General features: G+C 37.9%; 1 protein-coding gene and 1 long non-coding RNA gene across 2 annotated transcripts; one reads left to right on the top strand and one right to left on the bottom strand.

Annotated features, from left to right (window-relative positions):
- Window positions 1-15,040: 15,040 nt before the first annotated feature.
- On the bottom strand, window positions 15,041-16,474 carry LOC124166874. The gene is made up of 2 exons (XR_006866523.1): window positions 16,065-16,474; window positions 15,041-15,638 (listed from the first exon to the last, which is right to left on the bottom strand). It is a non-coding gene; the product is annotated as an uncharacterized LOC124166874 (long non-coding RNA).
- A 655-nt stretch (window positions 16,475-17,129) lies between these two features.
- On the top strand, window positions 17,130-22,105 carry LOC124166902 (seipin). The gene is made up of 5 exons (XM_046544609.1): window positions 17,130-17,536; window positions 17,614-17,759; window positions 17,891-18,093; window positions 19,178-19,532; window positions 21,686-22,105. Exons 1-5 carry the CDS (start codon window positions 17,328-17,330, stop codon window positions 21,778-21,780), a joined length of 1,008 nt encoding a protein of 335 aa, XP_046400565.1. The 5' UTR covers window positions 17,130-17,327; the 3' UTR covers window positions 21,781-22,105.
- The last annotated feature ends 1,111 nt before the right edge of the window (window positions 22,106-23,216 follow it).

The raw sequence follows: 23,216 nt of genomic DNA, 5'->3' as shown, positions 1-23,216 counted from the left end.
AAAATTAGCCGTTTTGTCAACTTCGTAAACTTTGTGAATTATCCTAGGGAAAACTACAACGTCTGCAGCATTCATATTCCACAATAAGTTGCAAACATTTAATTAGATTCATTTCTTGTTTCGGAGTAAACATTAGGACTAGTTGATGTTTAAAGATATTCATTAATTACGACAAAATATGCGTTAAAAAAAACGCAGAAGCCATTTTCTTGATATAAATAAATTTTTCTACTTACTGTGGAAAATGAATGCAGTAGACGTAGTAGTTTTCACTAGCTTGAGTAACAAAGTTCATGAAATTGACAAAACGGCTAATTTTACGGTGCGCGGAGTCACTTATTGCACTGATGTGTCTACATTTTTGAATTTTTCATTAAACAGAATATAAATTAGAATTAAAAATAATTTTTTCCTTAAAATGACGTATTATTCATTATTATGGCATGCACTGAAGCCCAGATATAAATTCGCAAAGTACAGCGGCACATCATTTTGACGCCGCCAGTAGGCTTCAGTTTGCCGTTCCACTCTTCCACTTGTCCTCCACCGTATTTCGTGACATGGCCCATTAATTAAGTCTTCTTCCTAAGTTTTTCCAAAGATTTCTCTCCTCCTCTTCTTACAACTTCTAAATTACTCACACAATCTATCCATTTTATTCTCATCATTTTTCTGTAACACCACATTTCTAAAGGCTTGACTTATTTACATTCCCTACATTCAACACAACTGAGGCAAAACATTGCAGTCCATGACCGTTTCACAGAATACGGCTTGAAGAGTACACAGTGATAGAGAGAGACAAAGTTCCCTAAATTCTTCACCAGACGACGCCACTTCTCATGAAAGTGCCCGCATTTCCCATTTTGCGCAAATATACTGAAATTTTTTATAAAGATATGATTTATACTTGGACTGAGGAATTCTATTTTGAATATTTTAAAAATAAACGAATGCCGTGGCAATTAAAAATCATATCCATAAAATAGACGCTCCGAAATGATTGTCTAACGCAGTAAAATATTCTTCCCTGCATCGGGTAATATGGGATTACCGAAAGTAGTTTCTGAACCATTCCCGCAATACTTAAAGGCGTCCATGTTATAATTTAAACGGTTATTTTTTTAGGGTCTATTTTCCGTTTTGTATTATTCTTTGATATAAATCTTCTATATATTTCTATGTTTATGTGATTTTCTTTCGCAATGTTATGCATTCACTTGAGTAAAAGCAATTGATGTTAACACCTGACCGGGTAGAGTATTTGTAACGTTATTCTCAATAATAATATGAACATTATTAATTAAATTATTTTCTTCACAAAGTCATTTGCCTCTATTGAAAGACTTGTTGTTAGAAATGTTAACTTGCCATTAGCTATCGGTAACTCTACAACTTAATTATTTTTTTAAACACTTTCTGCACTTGAATAAAAACAATTGACTTTTATGCCTTCTACATTACACAGAAAATCCATTTTTAATACATACAATCCCCTGGAAAATCGTGATACCATTTATAGCCTTTGACAAAAAAATCTCCTCCGTTGAAACCAGTGTATCCCTTTGATATGTATATTCCAATCAGGCAAAACCAAAACGTTCTTTCTCTCCGGTCAAAGATTGAGTTCCGATTCGCCGCCGTCTGAAAAAAAAACGCTAAAATATTTTACCCTGAGTGGCATGATGAATTCGAATGATTTACTACGGGAACTAAAATCGCGGCACATTTAGGCGTATTTTCGATGAATTCACGGATAATCAAGATCCCTCAGAGCACGCCAGCGGTTGGATGGCTGGTGGGCACCCATAGACGTTTTTTCCTCCGACACTGCACCCTCATCAATCACCTGTTTGCACCGTGTCATTCCGAGGGACCTATTTGTTCCACCACGAGAGCAACATCACACTGACGGGCTGCCCTAGTTTCGATGTTGATAAGATCGCATGGACAGATGATTATCGCGTCCGAGAGGGAGAAATTCTAAGGTGATTACTTCGCCAGCATATATTGGGTCCTTTACCAGTTGATTCACGCAAACGACACGTGGCTTACCAGGTGATTCTCCACTGCGCACATTAAAAAGTGTGAATAAAAATATCCAATTATACCGGAATCATTATCAAATATTCAATTGCAATGCATAAGCATTAAATATAATCGAGTAAAAATTATCATTTGTCAACCCAATCATTGTGACGTATTGTGGAAGTCCTTGAAATGAAAAAGTTCCAATAAAGGAGTGAAGAAATAAACATGAAGCCAATATTGACCAAGGATGCTACTCGAACGGAAAAAAGAAAGAACTCGGATATCAAGGAAATGTTATTATGAGGTGAAACTAATGAATTAGGCCATTAGTTTCCACATTATTCTACCAATAATTAAGGAACAGATTACCGAGTAAGACTCAAAAGTTCACACAAATTCAGATTCTTTCCTTCATAAATCGGCATTGAATTTTCCACATAATAATCAGGGCCACCAAAAGCAGGGCTGAGCCTGTGGGCAAATCACTATTGGTACAAGAATGCGGGCCTTCCATACAAACTACGCCCTTATAATCACTCTGGTACGGGCCCTAAAGATTTTGCCCCCGACCCTCAATCCCTTCTCCCTCCCTCTGGATCAGAGGAGAGTTCAAATCCCCTACTCCAAAACTATTTGGGATGCACAAAGATACCCTTCTATATGAAAGATAGGGTGGTTTCCTATTATTTTTTTTATTACCTAAATTGAAAGATTATTACTCCTGGAGTACGTATTTCACACTTTTAGATTTTTAAATGATGATATCAATTTTTCGCAACTAAACCAAAAGTGAAAATTTTCAAGCGTGCAAAAACGCGACGGCTAAGTATGAATGCTGGGAAAAGCCCGTGCGTCGTCAGTCTGGTTCCAGCTGCCGCCGGGTGAGGCCACCTTAGTGCGAGGCTATGAGTGCCGCTAAGACGCAGGCTGCTAGCATATAGCAGAATACCCAGCTAGCAAGTAGCGCTTGGCTTAAAAAAAGGAATAGTAATACCCTATCAAACGAAGGAAACTTTCCGACCTTAGGCAATTTTAATAGGTGATTATTAAGAGACATTTCCCTAAGCTCTGTGCCTCATCCATGCATTGGTAATCTCAGACGATGTAAAACTCCTATCTACTCGTATAGCATCTAGGTCCCTGTGACGTCACGTGGAGTGGCATTGGATGGGCGTCAATCTTGCCTTTTTCAAATGAGGTTAAAATTGGCCGTTAACATTCGTCTACACTGGGATTTCTAAAACCAAATAATTTTTATATTATGAATACACTAATGGTGGGTAACGAATCGCAATCAATGTCTTTCATATTCCTTGATTAAGGAAAGTACCCTAGTAGAAAAAAAACACCATAAAAAGATACCACCCAAAATGCACCTTTCCACCACAATAAGGCTGTGGCCCCAAGAAGCCAACTAATTGATCAAGAATGAATAAAGAATTTCATTTTGAGATTTAAATGCCAATAGTAATAAAAAATTGTGTGTGTTTACCCACCCATATGGTAGTTTGTGTTCTCCACTGATTTATTTTCTTTTGAAAAGCCGTTAACCTACTATTCTTTAATCAAACCATTTCTGTCCTTGATTTTTATCTTGTATATGGCATTACCTTTTTCATCTTAGCATAATGGTGTAGAACTACCATGTTCCAACTATAGCTGTGTGGTTACACAACATTACCATAGGGTTTTTGAAGAATTGATCAATCCTTAAATAGAAAAAAAGTACATGAATAGGTCTAGTTTAACTTATATAACATTCATGTAGAGACAGTTATTACGTTCCTCTTGAATTCAATTTTTTCATTGGTCAACCTTGTGTTTGGTTGAATTTTTATTCCAAGCTATTTCATGTCAGTCCTCACAGTGCATTGGTTTTTTTTCTTTTTGGAAAGTGTATGTGATTGTTTTCATAGAATCCTCTAACCACAAATAATAATCTTTCTCTACGTGCATGTTATATAAATTTAACTAGACCTCTTCATGTACTTTTCTCCATAAGGATTGGTCAGTTCTTCAGAAACCAAATGGTAATGTCATGTAATCACACAGCTTTTTTTGTCTTCATCTTACATAAAGTTTGAAGTTGAAGTTTTGGCATCAAGAAATTGGCTTCATGAATGCTGCTTGAATAATTCCAGTTGCAAAATGATCTATAATTTTCTCATACTATTCTGAATATTCTCTTTTTTTTGGTACAATCTTTGTTTTGCCACACTTCAATTCAAACCAATTTTTGTCATTTTATTTAAACTCAATGATATTTTTACCTTTAATTGACTAAACACTCCTCTTGTTCTCATAATCATGCCATTTTGCTACTGTTCAATGAAATGATTTTACTTTTTGTCAATTAATTCTTTTGTTGCAGAACATTGGTAATTTCTTTATCTAGTCCTTACATTCTCCTAGTTCCTCATCCTGCTTTTTGTTTCTGCTGTTTTCTCATTCTATTTCCTTGTGTTATATGCTCCATAAACTGTTGCCCTCAAGATCAGACTAAACATAAGCCTTTTCTTTACTCTCCTTACTTATGAGGGAGGATGAAGGTAGCAGGATGGGGTTGTCACTTGTTGGTGTGAGTCAGAGAGGAAAGAAGGGTGTGGGATAAAAGACTGTTGGCTGGTTTGGGTTTTTTGGCAGGTTGGGTTGTTGGTGACTAAGGTAGCGGTAAGGGTGTCCATGGGAGTAGTGGGCGGGGGAGAATTACAGGTAAATGGTTTTTCTGTGAGGATTAATGAGGCTTCCAGGAGGGGAAAGGTTTTCAATCAGAATGTCATTAAAATCCTCCTTCCTTATCTCCAACTCTTCCTTTCTGTCCATTCTCCTCCCTTTGCGGTGCAGAATTTTCAGGGTGAAATCATAACTGTGGTTTTCTACCCACAGGTGTTTCGCAAAGTTGGAATGGGAAAGGTTACACCCCCAGAAACACCTCTGGTGCTCCTCTGCTCTCATCTGAAAAGTGTGATCTGTTTGTTCAATCTATCTTAACAGAATTATCTAAGCTTTTTTGATATTTTTTGGAGTTTGCTATTTGCAAGAAAGTGTACATTTTGGGTGGTGTTATCTTTTTATGGTGTTTTTTTCTAATAGGGTACTTTCCTTCATCAAGGAATATGAAAGACATTGATTGCGATTCGTTACCCACCATTAGTGTATTCATAATATAAAAATTATTTGGTTTTAGAAATCCCAGTGTAGACGAATGTTAACGGCCAATTTTAACCTCATTTGAAATAGGCAAGATTGGCGCCCATCCAATGCCACTCCACGTGACCTCACAGGGACCTAGATGCTATACGAGTAGATAGGAGTTTTACATCATCTGACATTACCAATGCATGGATGAGGCACAGAGCTTAGGGAAAATCCCTTAATAATCACCTATTAAAATTGCCTAAGGTCGGAAAGTTTCCTTCGTTTGATAGGGTATTACTATTCCTTATTTAAGCCAAGCGCTACTTGCTAGCTGGGTACTCTGCTACCTGCTAGCAGCCTGCGTCTTAGCAGCACTCGTAGCCTTGCACTAAGGTGGCCTCAAACGGCGGCGGCCGGAACCAGACTGACGACGCACGGGCTTTTCCCAGCATTCATACTTAGCCGTAGCCTTGTGTTCCGTAGCCACCAACCTCCCTCTCCACACCTAAAAAGATTTTCTGTCTATGGCCTTGAAATTGTAATGCCATAGTTAAGGAGCAGCATTAATATACATTGTAAACGACCTTATGTGATGGTGGCTATATAGGGAGATACATATAATGACCTCGATAAGTAATCACATTATTTAAGTTTTAACTATGATTTAACCATTGAAATCATTACATTTAAGAATATATGTATCATATACATATCAGCTAGTGCCCTTCCTAGACCATGGCTTGCACCCCTCTAGTTAAGATCCTGGGTACGCCCTTGGGAGGGACATCTAGGTAAACAACTGGAGATGTTGATGCTGATATACATCAGAGCGTTGCTGATAATCTTATCAGCATTGGTGGAGTGGCTACAATTCAGAGACAGTTAAACTTAAACTGCAGTGTTCAAACTGAGAAACCGTCTCCACGAAGCCAGGTTAAGGAATTGCCGGCCTGAGAGAAAGCCAGGAATGAGGGAAGAAAATGAGGAGTTGAGATCAGAATTTGCCCTTGCATATGTGGATATGGATACTACATTTTGGGTCCTAACATCTCTTCTGTGATGAAAAGAATTGTGGAAGTGATGAAAGTGGGCATGTTCAACTAAGGAGGACTAGAAATTCTTGGTTAATATATTTTATATTTTATAATATAATTTAGTGATGGAAGATGGCTTTTATGAGTGTTTACCTATCTGAGAGCTAAACTTTTTTCCTTTTATATTTCAGGCGTCACCCAAAATTATATTAAGGAGTCATAAATGAGGCCATGTGAGCCTTAGGTTTTGTGGCACCTTGTCTGCTACTTGGCCCTAGACCACTGGTCAAAACACGAGCACAAATGGCATCCGGTGACTATGTGCAAATTCTGCAATATCCCTTGCTTCTATACATGAAGGATGTAGTGCATGAGGGTGAAGAAATTGTGTTTTTGTGCAGGATAATTGTCCCATCCACAAGGCGCACACGGCAGTGCAATTTTTAAAGTCGCACCGGCTCATCAATGTCTTGCCCGGACCATCTTATCTCCCGCCCTCAACCCTATAGAGAATATTTGGGGCCTGATGGTTAGGGAATGGGAGAATGCCAGCAAAAGGAGCTAAGAGACTCCAGAACGTCGTATTCTAAAGATTTGGGAATCTTTGGGTTAATTTCTATTTCAAAATTTGATTGGGTAAATAAGTCAAAGGCTTCAAAGTGCCATTCATTGTTATGGGGGTTGTTATATCTCAGTACTTCGTTTGTTGTTACCTATATACTCTGAAAGGTTACCCGTGAAGTCACCTTTAATTCAAATAAAAACTCAAGAGAGAACCAAGTTTCAATTGCAGCACAGCCATCTTGATTACATCTCTCATCACAACTTACATTACCTCTGGGAGGCGGGAGAGAAAATAAAAGAAAACTTCAAATGTGAAGCCTTTAAATATAGCAGGGGTGATACTAAAGGTTGACCATAGTGAAGAGTGGACTCATTGGAGTTTGTTTTTTGTACATTGATTTTTTTGCCCACATTAATGTAGCTATTTTATTTGACCCTAAATGATGCCAATGGTAATTTCACAACTATAAATATGCTGTCATAGAATTCCCAATACTTAATTTTACAAAATTCACCGTAAGGCCTACTCCATTTCAATCTATATAAAATTCCAATTATTTTCCTTCCCCTCCCTCGTTTCCCTAACATTCTACCCTCTAACACCATTTTCAACATCCGCTCCCTGCTATGTACTCTTCCCATCCATACATTCTGTCTCCTCCGTACCTCATCTAAAAGCTGCCTCTCCTCGCCAACCATATCCAGCACATTGTCATTCCTTTTCCTTTCTGTCTATTTCACCTTCTCCATTCTTCTCCATACCCACATCTCGAATGCCTCCAATCTTCTCTCGTCTTCTTTCCTCAGTGTCCACGTTTCCCAACGGTATTGAGCTACACTCCAGATCAAACTCTTCATTAACCTTCTCTTTAAACTCTTACATAATAATCCTATCAGAAGCTCCTTCCTATTCGTGGACGCCCCCTTTGCTAAGGCAATTCTCTTCCCCATGTCCTTACTACTGTATCTGTTTTCCTCTAACATACTGCCTAAATAGTTGAACTGCTCAACCCGCTCAAGTTTCTCACCACCCACCTTTATCTTAAGTCTCACATTCCTCGCTCGTGATGATTTACAAAACCGCGTAATCTTGGTCTTCTTGTGCTTAATCCTCATCCCATACTCCTCGCAATGTTCATATAACGCATCCACTAGAGCCTGAAGACCCCTCGCTGACTGGCTAATCAACGCCTGATCATCCACGAATCTCACTGATTGGAACATCACTCCTCTCTCTTTTATTCCAGCTTCTAACGCTTCCCACACTTCCCTTACCATCTCTTCAGTGTACACGTTAAAGAGCAGCGGCGATAGAGGACAGCCTTGCCTCACACCTCGGCCCATGCTTGCCCACCCAGATTCTCCTTCCGCTACCCTCACTTGCGCAGTCTGGGCCATATATAGATTACGAATCAGAATCGCCTATCCCTCCAATCTACACCTATTTTCTTGAGTATATCCATTAACTTTACCCAGTTCACTCTATCAAATGCTTTTTCAAAATCCACAAAGCAGGCATACACGTCCTGGTCATACTCTAGGTTCCTCTCCACCAGGGGTCTCATTATCACTATTGCATCACGAGTTGTCATCCCTTTTCTAAAACCAAACTGATCATCAGCCAAATATTCGTTTGGCCTCGCCTCTATTGGTCTGTTCAATATCCTCAGCACCACTTTCACCGGATGCGATATCAGGCTAATAATCCTGTAATCTCCGCATTCCACAGCTTTCTTCTTTTTCGGTAGCGGAATTAAAACCGTTTTCACAAAATCCTCAGGCCAACATCCCTCCTCATAGATCCTGCGTACTAATTCGAAAAACCTTTTCTTACTATCCTTCCCTAGATTCTTCAGAAGCTCACACGGAATATTGTCTATGCCTACTGCTTTCCTAGCCTTCATATCACGAAGTGTTTTCTCTATTTCTTAATCTAATATCCCCGGCCCAATATTATCCTCCTGCACTTCACTTTCATCCTCTAAAGTCAACTCCTCTGGCCTGTTCCTGCCTTCATATAGATCCTCCACGTATTCCTTCTATCTACTCTGTACCTCTTCTCGCTCGGTTAGCATCCTTCCATTTTTAGCTTTAATTTTAGGCATGGTTTGCCCTCTTTTGCCGCCAGATAGCGACTTAACTTTGGCATATAACTCGCCTACCTCCCCTTCCTAACTTTCATGAGTCTTTTGAATCTTACGTTGCATTTCATAAGTATTACGTTGTGGTCTGAATCCGCATCTTCTGCTGGGAAGCTGCGTGAGTTTTTTCACACTATTCCTTAACCTTACAATGATGTAGTCTATCTAATATCTCCCAATATCCCTTGGACTTTTCCATGTGTACCTTCGCCCTTTGTGATGATTAAACCATGTGTTTGGAATGAAAAACTTGTTTCTCCTGCTAAATTCTGCTGCTTTCTCACCCCTGTAGTTCCGAATTCCTAATCCAAATTCTCCTATTTCTTTTCCATCCCTCCCTTCCCTGATTTAAGCGTTCCAGTCCCTCATCACTACCAGATTTTTCTTACCCGGAGTTTCTCTAATTATTTCCTCGAGCTGTTCATACACTTTATCTACTTCTTCCTCCCTATGATTGCTAGTGGGCATGTAAACTTGAACCACCACAAGGTTGGTGGGCCACGCCTCAATTTCTACCACCAGAATCCTATCGCTTACCTGGTCTTACGCTTACCCATCTTCTGTTTAATAATATAGCTACCCCTCTCTGGCTTTCCTCCCCACCATTATATACAACCCTATAACCATCACTCCAATAGTCACCCCATATCCATCCACCTCACCTCGCATAATCCTAAGATATCTATCCTCCCTTTATCCATTTCCCTTTTGATATTTTCTAACTTCCCTGCCCTCATCATTGTCCTCACATTCCATGTCCCTACATTTATAGCCAACTTCTTCTTCTCCATCTTCTTGGTCTTCTTTTCTTCTTTCTTCATTGCTGCCGCTGCTGGTGATGATGATACGTCTCTGCAAGGATTTCACATTTAGACGACCCCAAGGACCTAGCCAACCTCGCTGCCATGACCGACACCCGCCCTTTGCAGACGGGTCCTGGTCGAAGAGATCCCGAGGCTCATTTGGTTGTACTCCATGTTTTCAGGGAAGAGATAGTTGGTAGGGTTTCCCACTTCCATTCCAACAGTGTTTTTTACGTGACACCATCACATGGACTACCTTTCATCTGGCTCCTAACCTTCGACCTATCTGGAAAGGGTGGCCCTACCAGGAATAATTTAGAATTAATCCCGCCAGTGCAGCTCTAGGGGTCATAGGAACGTGCAAGCCTTTCCACCACAGCAAGGTTGTAGCCCAGGGAAAGTAGGGTAAAAACAATAGATGTGAAAAAAAATTTAACATTTTATATTTTCCTGGCAAGTAGCCAAAACCAAAAAAAAACTTATTTTCTGCAATTTTATACTTCACTTACTTATCAATTGTTTTGAAAACCAATTTTGTATAATTAAGTATTGGGAACTCTATGACAGCATATTTATAGTTGTGAAATTACCATTGGCATCATTTAGGGTCAAATAAAATAGCTACATTAATGTGGGCAAAAAAATCAATGTACAAAAAACAAACTCCAATGAGTCCACTCTTCACTATGGTCAACCTTTAGTATCACCCCTGCTATATTTAAAGGCTTCACATTTGAAGTTTTCTTTTATTTTCTCTCCCGCCTCCCAGAGGTAATGTAAGTTGTGATGAGAGATGTAATCAAGATGGCTGTGCTGCAATTGAAACTTGGTTCTCTCTTGAGTTTTTATTTGAATTAAAGGTGACTTCACGGGTAACCTTTCAGAGTATATAGGTAACAACAAACGAAGTACTGAGATATAACAACCCCCATAACAATGAATGGCACTTTGAAGCCTTTGACTTATTTACCCAATCAAATTTTGAAATAGAAATTAACCCAAAGATTCCCAAATCTTTAGAATACGACGTTCTGGAGTCTCTTAGCTCCTTTTGCTGGCATTCTCCCATTCCCTAACCATCAGGCCCCAAATATTCTCTATAGGGTTGAGGGCGGGAGATAAGATGGTCCGGGCAAGACATTGATGAGCCGGTGCGACTTTAAAAATTGCACTGCCGTGTGCGCCTTGTGGATGGGACAATTATCCTGCACAAAAACACAATTTCTTCACCCTCATGCACTACATCCTTCATGTATAGAAGCAAGGGATATTGCAGAATTTGCACATAGTCACCGGATGCCATTTGTGCTCGTGTTTTGACCAGTGGTCTAGGGCCAAGTAGCAGACAAGGTGCCACAAAACCTAAGGCTCACATGGCCTCATTTATGACTCCTTAATATAATTTTGGGTGACGCCTGAAATATAAAAGGAAAAAAGTTTAGCTCTCAGATAGGTAAACACTCATAAAAGCCATCTTCCATCACTAAATTATATTATAAAATATAAAATATATTAACCAAGAATTTCTAGTCCTCCTTAGTTGAACATGCCCACTTTCATCACTTCCACAATTCTTTTCATCACAGAAGAGATGTTAGGACCCAAAATGTAGTATCCATATCCACATATGCAAGGGCAAATTCTGATCTCAACTCCTCATTTTCTTCCCTCATTCCTGGCTTTCTCTCAGGCCGGCAATTCCTTAACCTGGCTTCGTGGAGACGGTTTCTCAGTTTGAACACTGCAGTTTAAGTTTAACTGTCTCTGAATTGTAGCCACTCCACCAATGCTGATAAGATTATCAGCAACGCTCTGATGTATATCAGCATCAACATCTCCAGTTGTTTACCTAGATGTCCCTCCCAAGGGCGTACCCAGGATCTTAACTAGAGGGGTGCAAGCCATGGTCTAGGAAGGGCACTAGCTGATATGTATATGATACATATATTCTTAAATGTAATGATTTCAATGGTTAAATCATAGCTAAAACTTAAATCATGTGATTAGTTTGATCTGAGGTTTCCACGGCGTTTCTTCATATGAGTCTTGGCTTCTGGGCGTTCCTCCGCGTTTAGATGTCCATAAGTGACGACAGTTTCTCCAGCCATCCTGCCGGCATCTTCAGGTCAGAAGTAGCGATATGGACATCTAAATGCGGAGGAACGCCTGGAAGCCAAGACTCATATCATGTGATTACTTAGCGAGGACATTATATGTATCTCCCAATATAGCCACCATCACATAAGGTCGTTTACAATGTATATTAATGCTGCTTCTTAACTATGGCAATACAATTGCAAGGCCATTGACAGAAAATCTTTTTAGGTGTGGAGAGGGAGGTTGGTGGCTACGGAACTCAAAATCTCACACTTATCATAAATATCTCCATGGAAACCTACACAAGGATTTCATCGTAACTTAGTTCCTCATAGTACATTTCCAAAAGGTTGTACAACAAGCTACCACTTTCAGCACTTTTAAGGTAACTGTAGCAGTTTCATTAAATTTTCATTGGTACTCTTAACTGTATTACTGTTTTCCGATTATTTTTGCTGTCTCTTCCCATCATTAGCCCGTGTAATCGGGAGTGTACTGTATTTAAAAAGACAATGGCAAATATACCTTCCCACATAGCAACGAACCTCTCAGAGACGTCTCACTATGATCTCGAATGTCTCGAATATCGCAAATGTCTCAGAGATGTAATCGTGAGCCGTTCAGGAAATTAAAAAAAAAAACTTATTTAAACGCCATCAATGCCTTCCATATTATTTTTCGGTGTAATTGCGCAGTTTTGATTATTAAAATCACGACATTTAATATGGGTTTCTTATTTTCAAAAGGTCATCCATCACAAAATTCGTCGCTAAAAATGATCGAGATAAGTAGGTCATAACTGTATAATTTGCATTTGATTATTTTTTGCCTACATTTTTAAGCATACCAGAGTACAAACTCTTATGAGACATCTCAGAGACTTATCTGAGACATCTCATGAGACATCTCATAGACCATTTTTTTGGACATAGTAACATCTCAGAGAAGTCTCAGAGATGTCTCTGAAGCTCTCAGAATGTCTCTGAGACGTAACATGCGATATTCGAGACGTCTCAGAGACGTATCCGAGACGTATTTCTGCTGTGTGGGTTACCACTGAGAACACAAAATTTAATAATATTATCAATGTTTAGAAATAAATCTGGGAAATACACTCATTATGTATTCCTCAAAACATTTCACAAAATTGCAACCCATGCAATGGAGGTGAACACTTTGAAAGGGTACCTAACATATATATCTGCATTATATAGGTCCTCTACAAAACTGCACCCACATTTAACAGTCAATGCTAGCCAAGCATATAAAATCTGAATATCGCAATCAAGTTGTTTCAGCAAATATTTTCAGAAACTAAAACAAGATTTCAAGACTCGAAAAGGAAGAAAATATTACTGAACAATGAGAGTAAGTTTTGCAATAACATATTTTCCAGGGTAACCACAAAAGATCTTGATCTACTCACCAAAAAAAATTATTGTCGCATCAATTTTGATCAGGATTTCTTGACGATGCAAACACATTCATGTTTTTCACGAAAATCTTGACCCATTCTGCCGCGCTGGATATTTGTTTCAAAATAGATTCATTCCCTAGTAGCACAAAAAGGATTATATCTAGATTTAATACGTATCGTTGTATACCCTGTATACATATTATATCTGTATAAAATCCATGCAAATGTCCTCTACCATGCATATAATATCTAGATATAATACGTATTATATCTGCTGCAATAATATGGATTTTATACAGATTAAATATGTGTACATTGTTGTGATCTGTATATTATACAGATTTTATATATGTCTGATGATCCATGGTTACAACATAAGGATATTATTTGTATATTTTAAAGATTCTGGTATCCATCATATACAGATACAGATATCCATATTATATACATATTTATCACATGTAACAAAATCTCTGTTTCTCTTTGTGGATAGTTATAATTATTGAGATTTATTTCTGGGTTTAACACAACACTAAATAATACTGGCATAACTCGAACTGAACAAACCTTAAAAGAAAAACTGTTAACAATTGATTGAAAGTAAATTGAAACAGTTACCAAACTTAAGAAAAACTGAGTTAAGAACTTTTGACATAAGGTTAAGTAACTTAAGAAAACTTTTCCAATAACTTAAGGTCAAGTTTTAAAACAAATACAACACTATATCCTAAATTACGAAACTGAGAACAGTATTTCTGTGGAAAAAACAACTTCCATGAAAACTTTACTGGAACAATTCCTACAATCAATTTAAAATACTCACCACTATGCATCGATTTTGCACACATCTCTTTCTGCAAAAGCATAATTGTTTGCTCAGTTACTTACCAAGAATATTCACAGCTTCAGCCATTTGTTGGTATCATTAGAGAAGTTCTGTATGAAATAATATCATGCTGAGTCTTCCACAAACCTCTACTAATGAGCTAGAAAATCGTGACATGTTGGTTGTGCTGTGTACCCAGTGTCATCTTGATATTTGATATGCAAATAGTAAAATGTATGACTACTAATGTCCATAGCTTGAAGTTAAAGCAGTTCCAAATTTCAGGGATCAGGTTTAAAAATGCTTTGGAAGCTTTATCAAACAGTGAGTGTAGGCAAATGGTAGGGCCACCCTCCATAGTGCTTTGAAGAAGGATAGTCTACCATCTGAGTTGTGTAAGGAAAAGGTAATGCTAACCCTCACATCTAGGTTTCACATCAAATACATAGTAAGTGGTACATACATTTGAATGGTGTAATAACGCATTTGTATGTATTTCGATTCTTCAAGGATTGGTACACTGCATCAGCGAGACCTATGGTTAAATATCCAATACAAGTTTGCTGACTCAGTAGCGGATACAGCAAAAACTCAAGGGGGGGTGCAAAATTATACGCATTTACAAGACAATGCTTCTAATGATATAAAAGAGTTACAATTATGGTTTTGCAATGTTTGGCAATGCGGGCAGCCCCGCAAAGGGGGGGGGGTGCCCTCTGCGCCCCCATATGTATCCGCCGCTGTGCTGACTGGTAGTGCATTTCTCTAGTAGTGTCCAATCTCTGAAGCAGGTCCCTCATAATACTTTTGTATGAGAGGCAAAACAGACTTTAAAATGTGGCTAATAGAGGAATAATGACTGCCAAATTCATGGGCTAGAACCTTTCCGGAATCATTTTATTTTTTTTAAGCATCTCATGAGATCACTAGTAGATGCATCAATACGGTCAGATAATAAGGAAATAATAATATAAACTGGAATCCCTAAGTAGAATTGAGGATTTCTATGTAAAATATTATGCGTTTGACACAGATTTCCTTTATTTTCTTTCCTCATCCTTTGAATGGTCTGAGGAATCACTACAGACACTTTCAAATGACAAATTCAAGTTTTTATTGGAGGTACAATCACGAACGTCACTTTCAAAATTTTTGGCAAGGGTGGGCAAAGCAAGAGACTAATTTTCAACTTTGACTGGAGAAGTTGCAATTGTTCTAGCACAGCCACTTGTTACTTAGCACATATTGCTTCTATATATATATACATATATGTACTTCATTCGAGTCAGTACTTTTCTGTAGAAGTGGGAGCCTCACTTGTGCTAGGAAGAATGTAGTCCTCATGCATTAATTGATTCGAATTATCATCATCAGCCTTCACATTATCCTCTCCGGGGATAGCATGGTCTATTCGCACCTCCTTGGGTTCATCATGGTTCTGGAGGAGTTGAAGAATTTTTCTCATCACAATTACAGGGCAACCAGGAGAAACTGATATGCTCCGATGTTGGCATTATTCTTTTTCCTTATCCTCAAATGGCATCCCATCATTTTCCAGTACATGTAGTATTCTGCGTCCTCTTCCAACTGTAAGGCATTAGTGAAAAATATACTAAAAACACAAATCAATACCTAGATGATTACGATCGCAGAGAATTAAATCGATGGCTTCGTTTTAAAATGGTTATCAATTAGTAAAATTATTCGACATATTCTCAATAGTTATTCATTTTTAAGTAAAACCCTCCATATACCTACGAGATAATAGAGAGAGACTATACTTGCCACAAAGAACTATTAACAATGTGAATTCGCGAGAAAAATAATATTTTCAACTAAATCTGTCTGAAAGGATTGTACTTCCACTATGCCAGCAAAAGCAAAGATCAATCTAAATTGTACCTTTGCAGAGATGAATAATCTTAAATAATTATTGGATTGAAAGTAGTGGTTCATTGATTGTCCAGATAGGGTAGATACACAGGCCGTGAAAATAATGTTCCATTTACTTACATTGAAATGGCCAGCACAGCAGTGAGAAGGGTTAATGCTGACAAAGGCATCTTCTTTAAATCTCTTCGTGCCGCTATAAGAGCCACTTTTCCGCGAATCCGGTGTAATTGGTTCGTTTACAAAAGCTTTATCCGGCGTTGAATTCATTTTGATGGATACACAATGGCATGAAACAGTATTCTTTCGATCCCTTTTCGCCAATCTTATCTTCGAAACACGTATTATTTCTTCCATAACGCACTTCAATGTAAATTTGCTTGAAAAACACTATTTTACGGCACATATACAAGGCACACAATGCCGTAACTACGAATGTAAACAAAGTTTCGGTTGCTATGAAGCGATGTTTGAAAGAGAAGCAGAGATTTTAAAATATATGATAAATATATATATAATACAGATATGTGTATCTGTATATGATGTATACCAGAATCTTTAAAATATACAATTAATATCCTTATGGTGTAACCATGGATCATCAGACATGTATAAAATATGTATGATATACAGATTTGCAAATATGTATACCGATGTATTTCGAAATCTTAAAAATATACAGATATAATCCTTTTTGTGCTACTAGGGTTGATATTACTCATCACACAATTATACACCAAAAGTTCAGGGTTATTTCAGTCAGTCTCAACCCCAGCATAAAACATATGAATATCCACCGGAATCAAGTACACTGAAACGAATACTATAAAAGAATAAGAGACTATATCAAAAGGGAAAAAAGACAACAAAATCTGCCAATAGAGAGAAAGAACTTTGACTTACACACCAAGCAAAAGTAATGACCGCATTCCCTCCGATTTCTTAAATGAAGGAGAATGCTCATACTGAAATTCTCGTTCTGCTTAGTAAAATCGCAAACCATGCTGCCGCTATGAGTTTCTGTTTCAAATGGCACGAGAACTGCATAGTTGCTCGATCAAATTGGGGCGGCCCCTAATTTTTGAATTTTCCTCTCCCCTGTTCTGATTGGCTGATTGGTCTTCAAATTTTTGGCCCTACATTTCGACAATACACTGCCGAAAAGCGTACCTGAGCTATTAAAAAGGTTTTGAATGTTAGTTTTTTGTAAGATTCAATTCCGAAGGGAAGTAATGCAGATTATCATTGAAGATCAGAAAAAATATTGGCTTGACGAACTTTAACCCGACCGATGGAAAAGTTATCTCGGCCACTCAGAAGCGAGTAAAACAACTAGTCCTCGTCGTTTTCACTACAGTCCACAGGATTACAGTCACCTTAGCCGAAATGGCTGGGTTTTTAGGTCGCATAATAGACTACTATATATCACGTTTAGTTGATCGGGCAGTTGGAGTTAAAAATGTCTTTTTTAATGGAGGGATGGTGGTTGTCATTGGCATGATATCGATATGGATGTCAATATTTTTATACGTAGCATTTTATTATGCGTACATGCCTGCCGTCCTTCATGTGCGTCCCGTCCACTTGCAGTTCAAGTAAGTGTTCCCTTACATCATTCATACTAGTAAAGGCTTTAGTTTTGTATTAGCTCAAGGATAACTTCAAATTGCAGGCCCTGTGAAGAGGAAAAGGGAATTTGTAGCTTCCCATCAGCTCACATTCAATTGACTAAGAAGCAGCAATTACTTATGATTGGACAACCGTACAAGATGTATCTGCACATGGAGATGCCTGAATCGCCGGCAAATCAGAAATTAGGTGATGAATTCATCTCCCAGATATTTTTAATGCTTTTTGTCGCCATGTCCATGATCTAGTGGCTCCAGTGCATAACGTACTTAACCTTGCACTAACCAAAATTTCAATTTCTTTCCGAACCAATGCTCTAGGTATGTTCATGGTGTGTGCTCATCTGGAGGACAAAGGAGGGACGTTAGTAAACAACGCATGTCGTGCAGCAATGATACACTACCGATCTCATCTGCTACATACCTTGTATACCTTGATATTTTTCCCTTTCCTGGTGTTTGGTTCGGCAGAAGAAAAGCAAACTGTTGTAGTAGAACTTTATTCGGGGTTTGAAGAGGATCCTGTAAGTAACTGCACAAGTCTTAGTTTCGTATTTTCACTCTAAGAGAAGTAATTGTGCATAGCCTATGTATGCCATAATATGCTGCTTTTCGAAATACCTCTCTGAATGTTGATTCAGTGAAAATAATAAGAGCTTCTTGCATTATGAATAGAAATCTGCCAAAGTGAGTTCAGGCAAACATAAGCTTAAGTGTAACTTTAGAGAAATAGTGAATACCTAAAAATTTATCCCCATCAAAGTCAAGTTGAAAATGAAATCTGTAAATACATATGGAAATGAACCTGATGCAGTTCTTGTAGTCGTAAGAACAAGCTGTGGCGACTTATATAATGAACCACAGCTTATAATAAGCCTTTTCCTAATTTTCATGTTGGGCTCATCAAGACATGCATTTGTTGTCTAAATTGAATGGAAGGTGGCCCTAGTCATTTTTTTTTCCCGTGCTAGTACCATATTTTGTCTGATGTTTCCATATCAGCATGATCATTGACAACCTTATCTCAGTTCTGATGCAGAGTGTAATATATACATCATTCTTACTCATCTAACTACGATTCAATTTCTATATTTATCTAATCTTCTCACTATTTTTTCTTATACACCACGTCTGATCTTTGTTTCTGGGGTTAAAATTTTCTAGGTGCATTTATATATAATTAAATAACCCGTTGCCTTTATGAAATAACATCCCTCCTCTTAGAAAAATTTCTTCTCTGATAATGTTTTGTGAGACTACAGATTATGAGCCCATTTGCAAATGATTCCTAGCCATTGTTTTAACCAATCATTCAACCATTAACCAATTTTTTTGCATTAAATAATAATAATAATGAAGGAATAATTTATTTTCTTTATGTATATTTCTCCTGTGAAATCATGGTAGTGGAACATGATATAATGGCTGAACCTAAATCATTGTGGTAATGGTTCAGAAATGTTAAATCTCTAAAGGGGCTTCTATTACAATTGCTTAGTAATCCAAAACCATAACAAATCAGTATTCCTCATCATCTCAACTTTTTCTTGTATAAAAATTATTACACACCATGGTTTGTACTCATATAGGTGTTCCATTATATCCTAGGTCCATCCTGTAACAGATATATATGTGGAAGTTCAGTCACGTCACATTGAAATTTATTCAGCAGAGTTGAGAGTGACTGCACATCTTACTGGGCTTCGCCACCTCATGTTCCACTGGCCGACATTTTCAGCTGGGGTCGGAGTCGTATCCATCCTATTCTTCCTTGCTGTTCTAATTGCCTTGTCATGGTGCCATCACACATTGAAGTCAGACTTTGTAAGCAATGTCACTGGAAAGGCTTATGGACAAGAAAAGGATTGGGTTTCTGGTGATGAGGAATCTGAAGATGATGATGACGATGATGAAACTAAGGATAGTCAAAAGTTGGATACCGCATTCACTGGTGAAATAGATGGTAAGTTCTCTAAAACTGTGATATTAATAAAATTTTGTGGTCTCTATTTTTAGCAAGTTTCAGGTAAATTAATACATTTTTACCCTTGCTATGAACAGTAGCACTCGTTTAAGAAATCTAAAGAAGTCTTTATAAATAGATTAGTGGAAATTCATACAGATTTAAATTTTCCTGTGATTAATATTTTTACAGGGTTCTTAATTTTATTCATGGTAAAACTCGCATTTGAAGGGTACACACTAACTGAATTCTTACCTGTGACAAGGTGACTTTGGGCCTGTAAGACTTATTTGTGCTTAAGTATGTTATTTGCTCCACTTAAAACTAGTATGGGTGTTGTAAAAAGATCGAATGCTTTCCCGGCGTATGCTGGTAGTGAAGGCTATTCGAGTTCTCCACCGGGTAATCTCCTCCATGGCTGCCGACGTTTCGGGGTACGAGTACTCCATCTTCAGGGCTGAGTGTCATTTCTCGGAAGGTGTTCGCCTTATATAGCGTGCCAGGATGTTAGGTTCCCTCTGATTGGCCCTTGGTATTAGTCAATCGGATTTTATTCAATACGTGTTTCCATACGTTACTAAGGGGAATAACCGCCATCTCTGTTGAAGTTTATGTCCGTTAGCCGGATCTCTATGGCCTCCTTCGTAATTCTTTTCTCGAGAGATGATCTTCACGTCTTCCCAATGGATGGCATGGTTCTGGTTGATGCCGTGTTCGGCCACTGCAGATTTTTCTGGTTGACATAGCCTGAAATGGCTTTGATGTTCCTTTATATTCTTGTGGCAATTGTCCTGCCAGATTCACCCACGTAAACTTCTCCACATTCACAGGGAATCTGGTATATCCCGGGAGTTGCAAGGCCACAGGGATCCTTGGCTCTAACTAGTTGGTCCCTATGCTTAGTACAGGGCCGGAAGAAGGATTCAATTCCGTGTCTTTTCAAAATTCTGGAGATTTTGCTGGAAACCGTGGACACGTATGGCATTCCGGCTCTTGCCACCGGTTCCTGACATTCTTCATCCCTACGGGAGCCTTCTCGATCGCTGAAGGCCCTTTTAAGGGCCAAAGATATCTCCCCCTTGTTGTAGCCATTCAGGCGGAAGGTCTTTTTAAGGTGATTGATCTCCTGTGCTAGGTTATCAGAGTCAGATATGGCCCTTGCTCGGTGGAATAGCGTGGACAAAACCGATCTTCTTTGGGATGGAGGATGATGACTAAGTCCATTCAGGTAAAGGTCTGTATGAGTGGGTTTCCGGTAGACGCTGTGTCCCAGATGACCATCTTCCCGGCGGTATATCGGGATATCCAAGAAAGGTAGCCGACCATTTTTCTCTACTTCCATCGTGAAGAGAATGTTGGGGTGCTGGCTGTTCAGGCTGCTTAGCCTGAGAGAAATTTCTGTGTTCAATGTAAGATAGGTAGTTGAACTTTTGTGCTTCAGCCCAAATAGAAATTAATGTTGGGTCTGTGGAAAATAACTGCTGCGGGGAATTCTTGTCACTACATCCTATGTATTCATTTCGGCCAGAATCTGATTTCCTAAATCTCAGATTTGAGAAGTAGGTTCAACATTCATGCATGCAGCTACCTAAAAAATTTGTTCAGTGAACAGCTAAATGCATGTGATGAAGATATCTCACACTCAAAGATATAAAAGGCATAGAAATATCGAATGAAGCAGGCTTGGTGAATATTTTTGTGGGTGCATAGGAATTTTGAATCCTACACAGATCAATTATAAAAGGTTAAAGTATCAACGGCAGTGGGATAAATATATTCTTGTGTTAATGTTGAAGATAGTTCCTAGGGCTTCCTTACTAACATTAAAAATAATTTTTCAATATTTTTTTAATTTTAGCAGAATCAAAGAATCGTTAACTGTGAATAGGAGAAAGAAATCACAAAAAACTATTCATGTCATTTTCGTATGTATTTAAGACATTTTAAAGTGGCGCTTTGGTCCTAACTATTGCAAGTGAAAAATATTTTTGATCCATGCAAGTTGCTAAATTGCAAAAATGGTGCATGAATGCAAACAATCTCTACATCTAATTTCTTTTCCCTACAGCTACATTCATATTATTTTTAACTCTGGTTTCGCCGTGATTGGTTTAGTACAAGACACTTGATCTAATTTTCAATTCTGTTCGCAGATGACGTTTTAGAAGGAGAAAGCAGTGAACATGGACAAAAGGCAACGAGAAAAAAGGATTCAAGTCTGGAAGAATCAGTGGAAACTTTAAAGTGACAAATAGTTAGGTAAAATATGTGCTAATCAGTGGGGTAGCTTGATCATGATTTCAGATTGTGTGCAAATGAAACCAAAGAGAAATAGTCTGCTACATTCCTCCCTGTGAATTTAACATTTACTTCCATTCCTGTGATGTAGATATTGTAATGATTATTCTTCGACATGAGTGGATAAAAAGGTGGCATATTCATTGTAAATATAAATCAATGTCATATTATGGGAGATGATTGTTGATAGAAATGATTTTCATGTTGTTCAAATTTTATATTTTTCACTTATACCATTCTTGTTATAAAATAAATTTATATTTATTTATATTGAATGATGTTCTTTGTTTTTTTGACTTAATATAAGATAAGTGTTTTGCAGTTCACTCTTTCTATTGACTGGCAGAAAAATATAGTAAGCATAGAACTCAGGAGAAGCACTTTAGGAAAAAATTTCTATTTGCTGAAAATACCAACTCCTCGGGAGAATGGCCTGCGTGGTGCAGTAAGGAAACCGTAGAGATTGTATTATGCTTGTTTTCCTTTAATGTTCCATCTATGACTGGTTTAATGGTTGTTATGTGTCCACCTTTGCTAGTGGCACTCTATAGTAAATTCAGGAATTTGAATTATCTAATGGAATCACCTTTACTATGATAGCTTCTTATAAATCGAAACTAATGCAGTAGAACTCAGGATAATGGACAGGCCTTCATTGAAGCCCCAAAAATACACCACAATAACAGCCCAAGTTGCAATCAATATCCCAACAAAATCCAGACAACATCGTCGGCATTAACATGTGACATCCATGCAATATCCATGTTAATCCAATTAATGTTGTATGGATATCAGTCAAATATCCAAAGGACCTGCCAAACAATGTTGCAGGGATGTCTAACTGTGGACATGGAGGTATCTCAATCTCATGGAGGTCACAATCTCACTTTGGTATCTTCACAATATCTAATGAAAAGATAATGACTGTTCTAATATGGTTTTTGGTAATTCTCAGACATACAAAGAAAACATTTGTGCTCATCAATTCTATACGGAATATATGCTACCTATGGATACTGTTTGGAAAAACATTTTTTTCAATATTACGGATATAACAAATTGGATATCTATGTAACATTATTTTTACTACTCATTGTGGATGTTGCAATTAGGATATCTATGTACATAACGTCAAAATATATAATACGTATGTATTAACAACCTGTTTTGAATGTATCAACCTTATTTAGATATCCAATTGATATCGTCTGCTGCTTGGGAGTTATTCAATTGTGGTAAAAGCGACATCTCTTGATTTGAGAGAATTCTGTCTCTAAATGGGACGATTTGTCACAAAATCACAAGAAATTGTTTCTACGGATGGATATAAAATTTAAATTGTAATAACGTATTATTTTCTTCGAATTAAGAGGTGCTAATTATTCA

The sequence above is a fragment of the Ischnura elegans genome, chromosome 10 (genome assembly GCF_921293095.1).
Source record: "Ischnura elegans chromosome 10, ioIscEleg1.1, whole genome shotgun sequence".
NCBI lineage: Eukaryota > Metazoa > Arthropoda > Insecta > Odonata > Coenagrionidae > Ischnura > Ischnura elegans.
Note: the sequence above shows the minus strand (reverse complement) of the source record. Positions and strands in the feature narration are given on the sequence as shown.

Excerpts from the sequence above, each read along its gene's own strand:
- LOC124166902 (XM_046544609.1), top strand. The coding sequence starts at position 17,328 with ATGGCTGGGTTTTTAGGTCGCATAATAGACTACTATATATCACGTTTA. Across the intron at positions 18,094-19,177 it reads CGGGGTTTGAAGAGGATCCT|GTCCATCCTGTAACAGATAT; the intron begins GTAAGTAACTGC and ends ATTATATCCTAG. Across the intron at positions 19,533-21,685 it reads ATTCACTGGTGAAATAGATG|ATGACGTTTTAGAAGGAGAA; the intron begins GTAAGTTCTCTA and ends TTCTGTTCGCAG.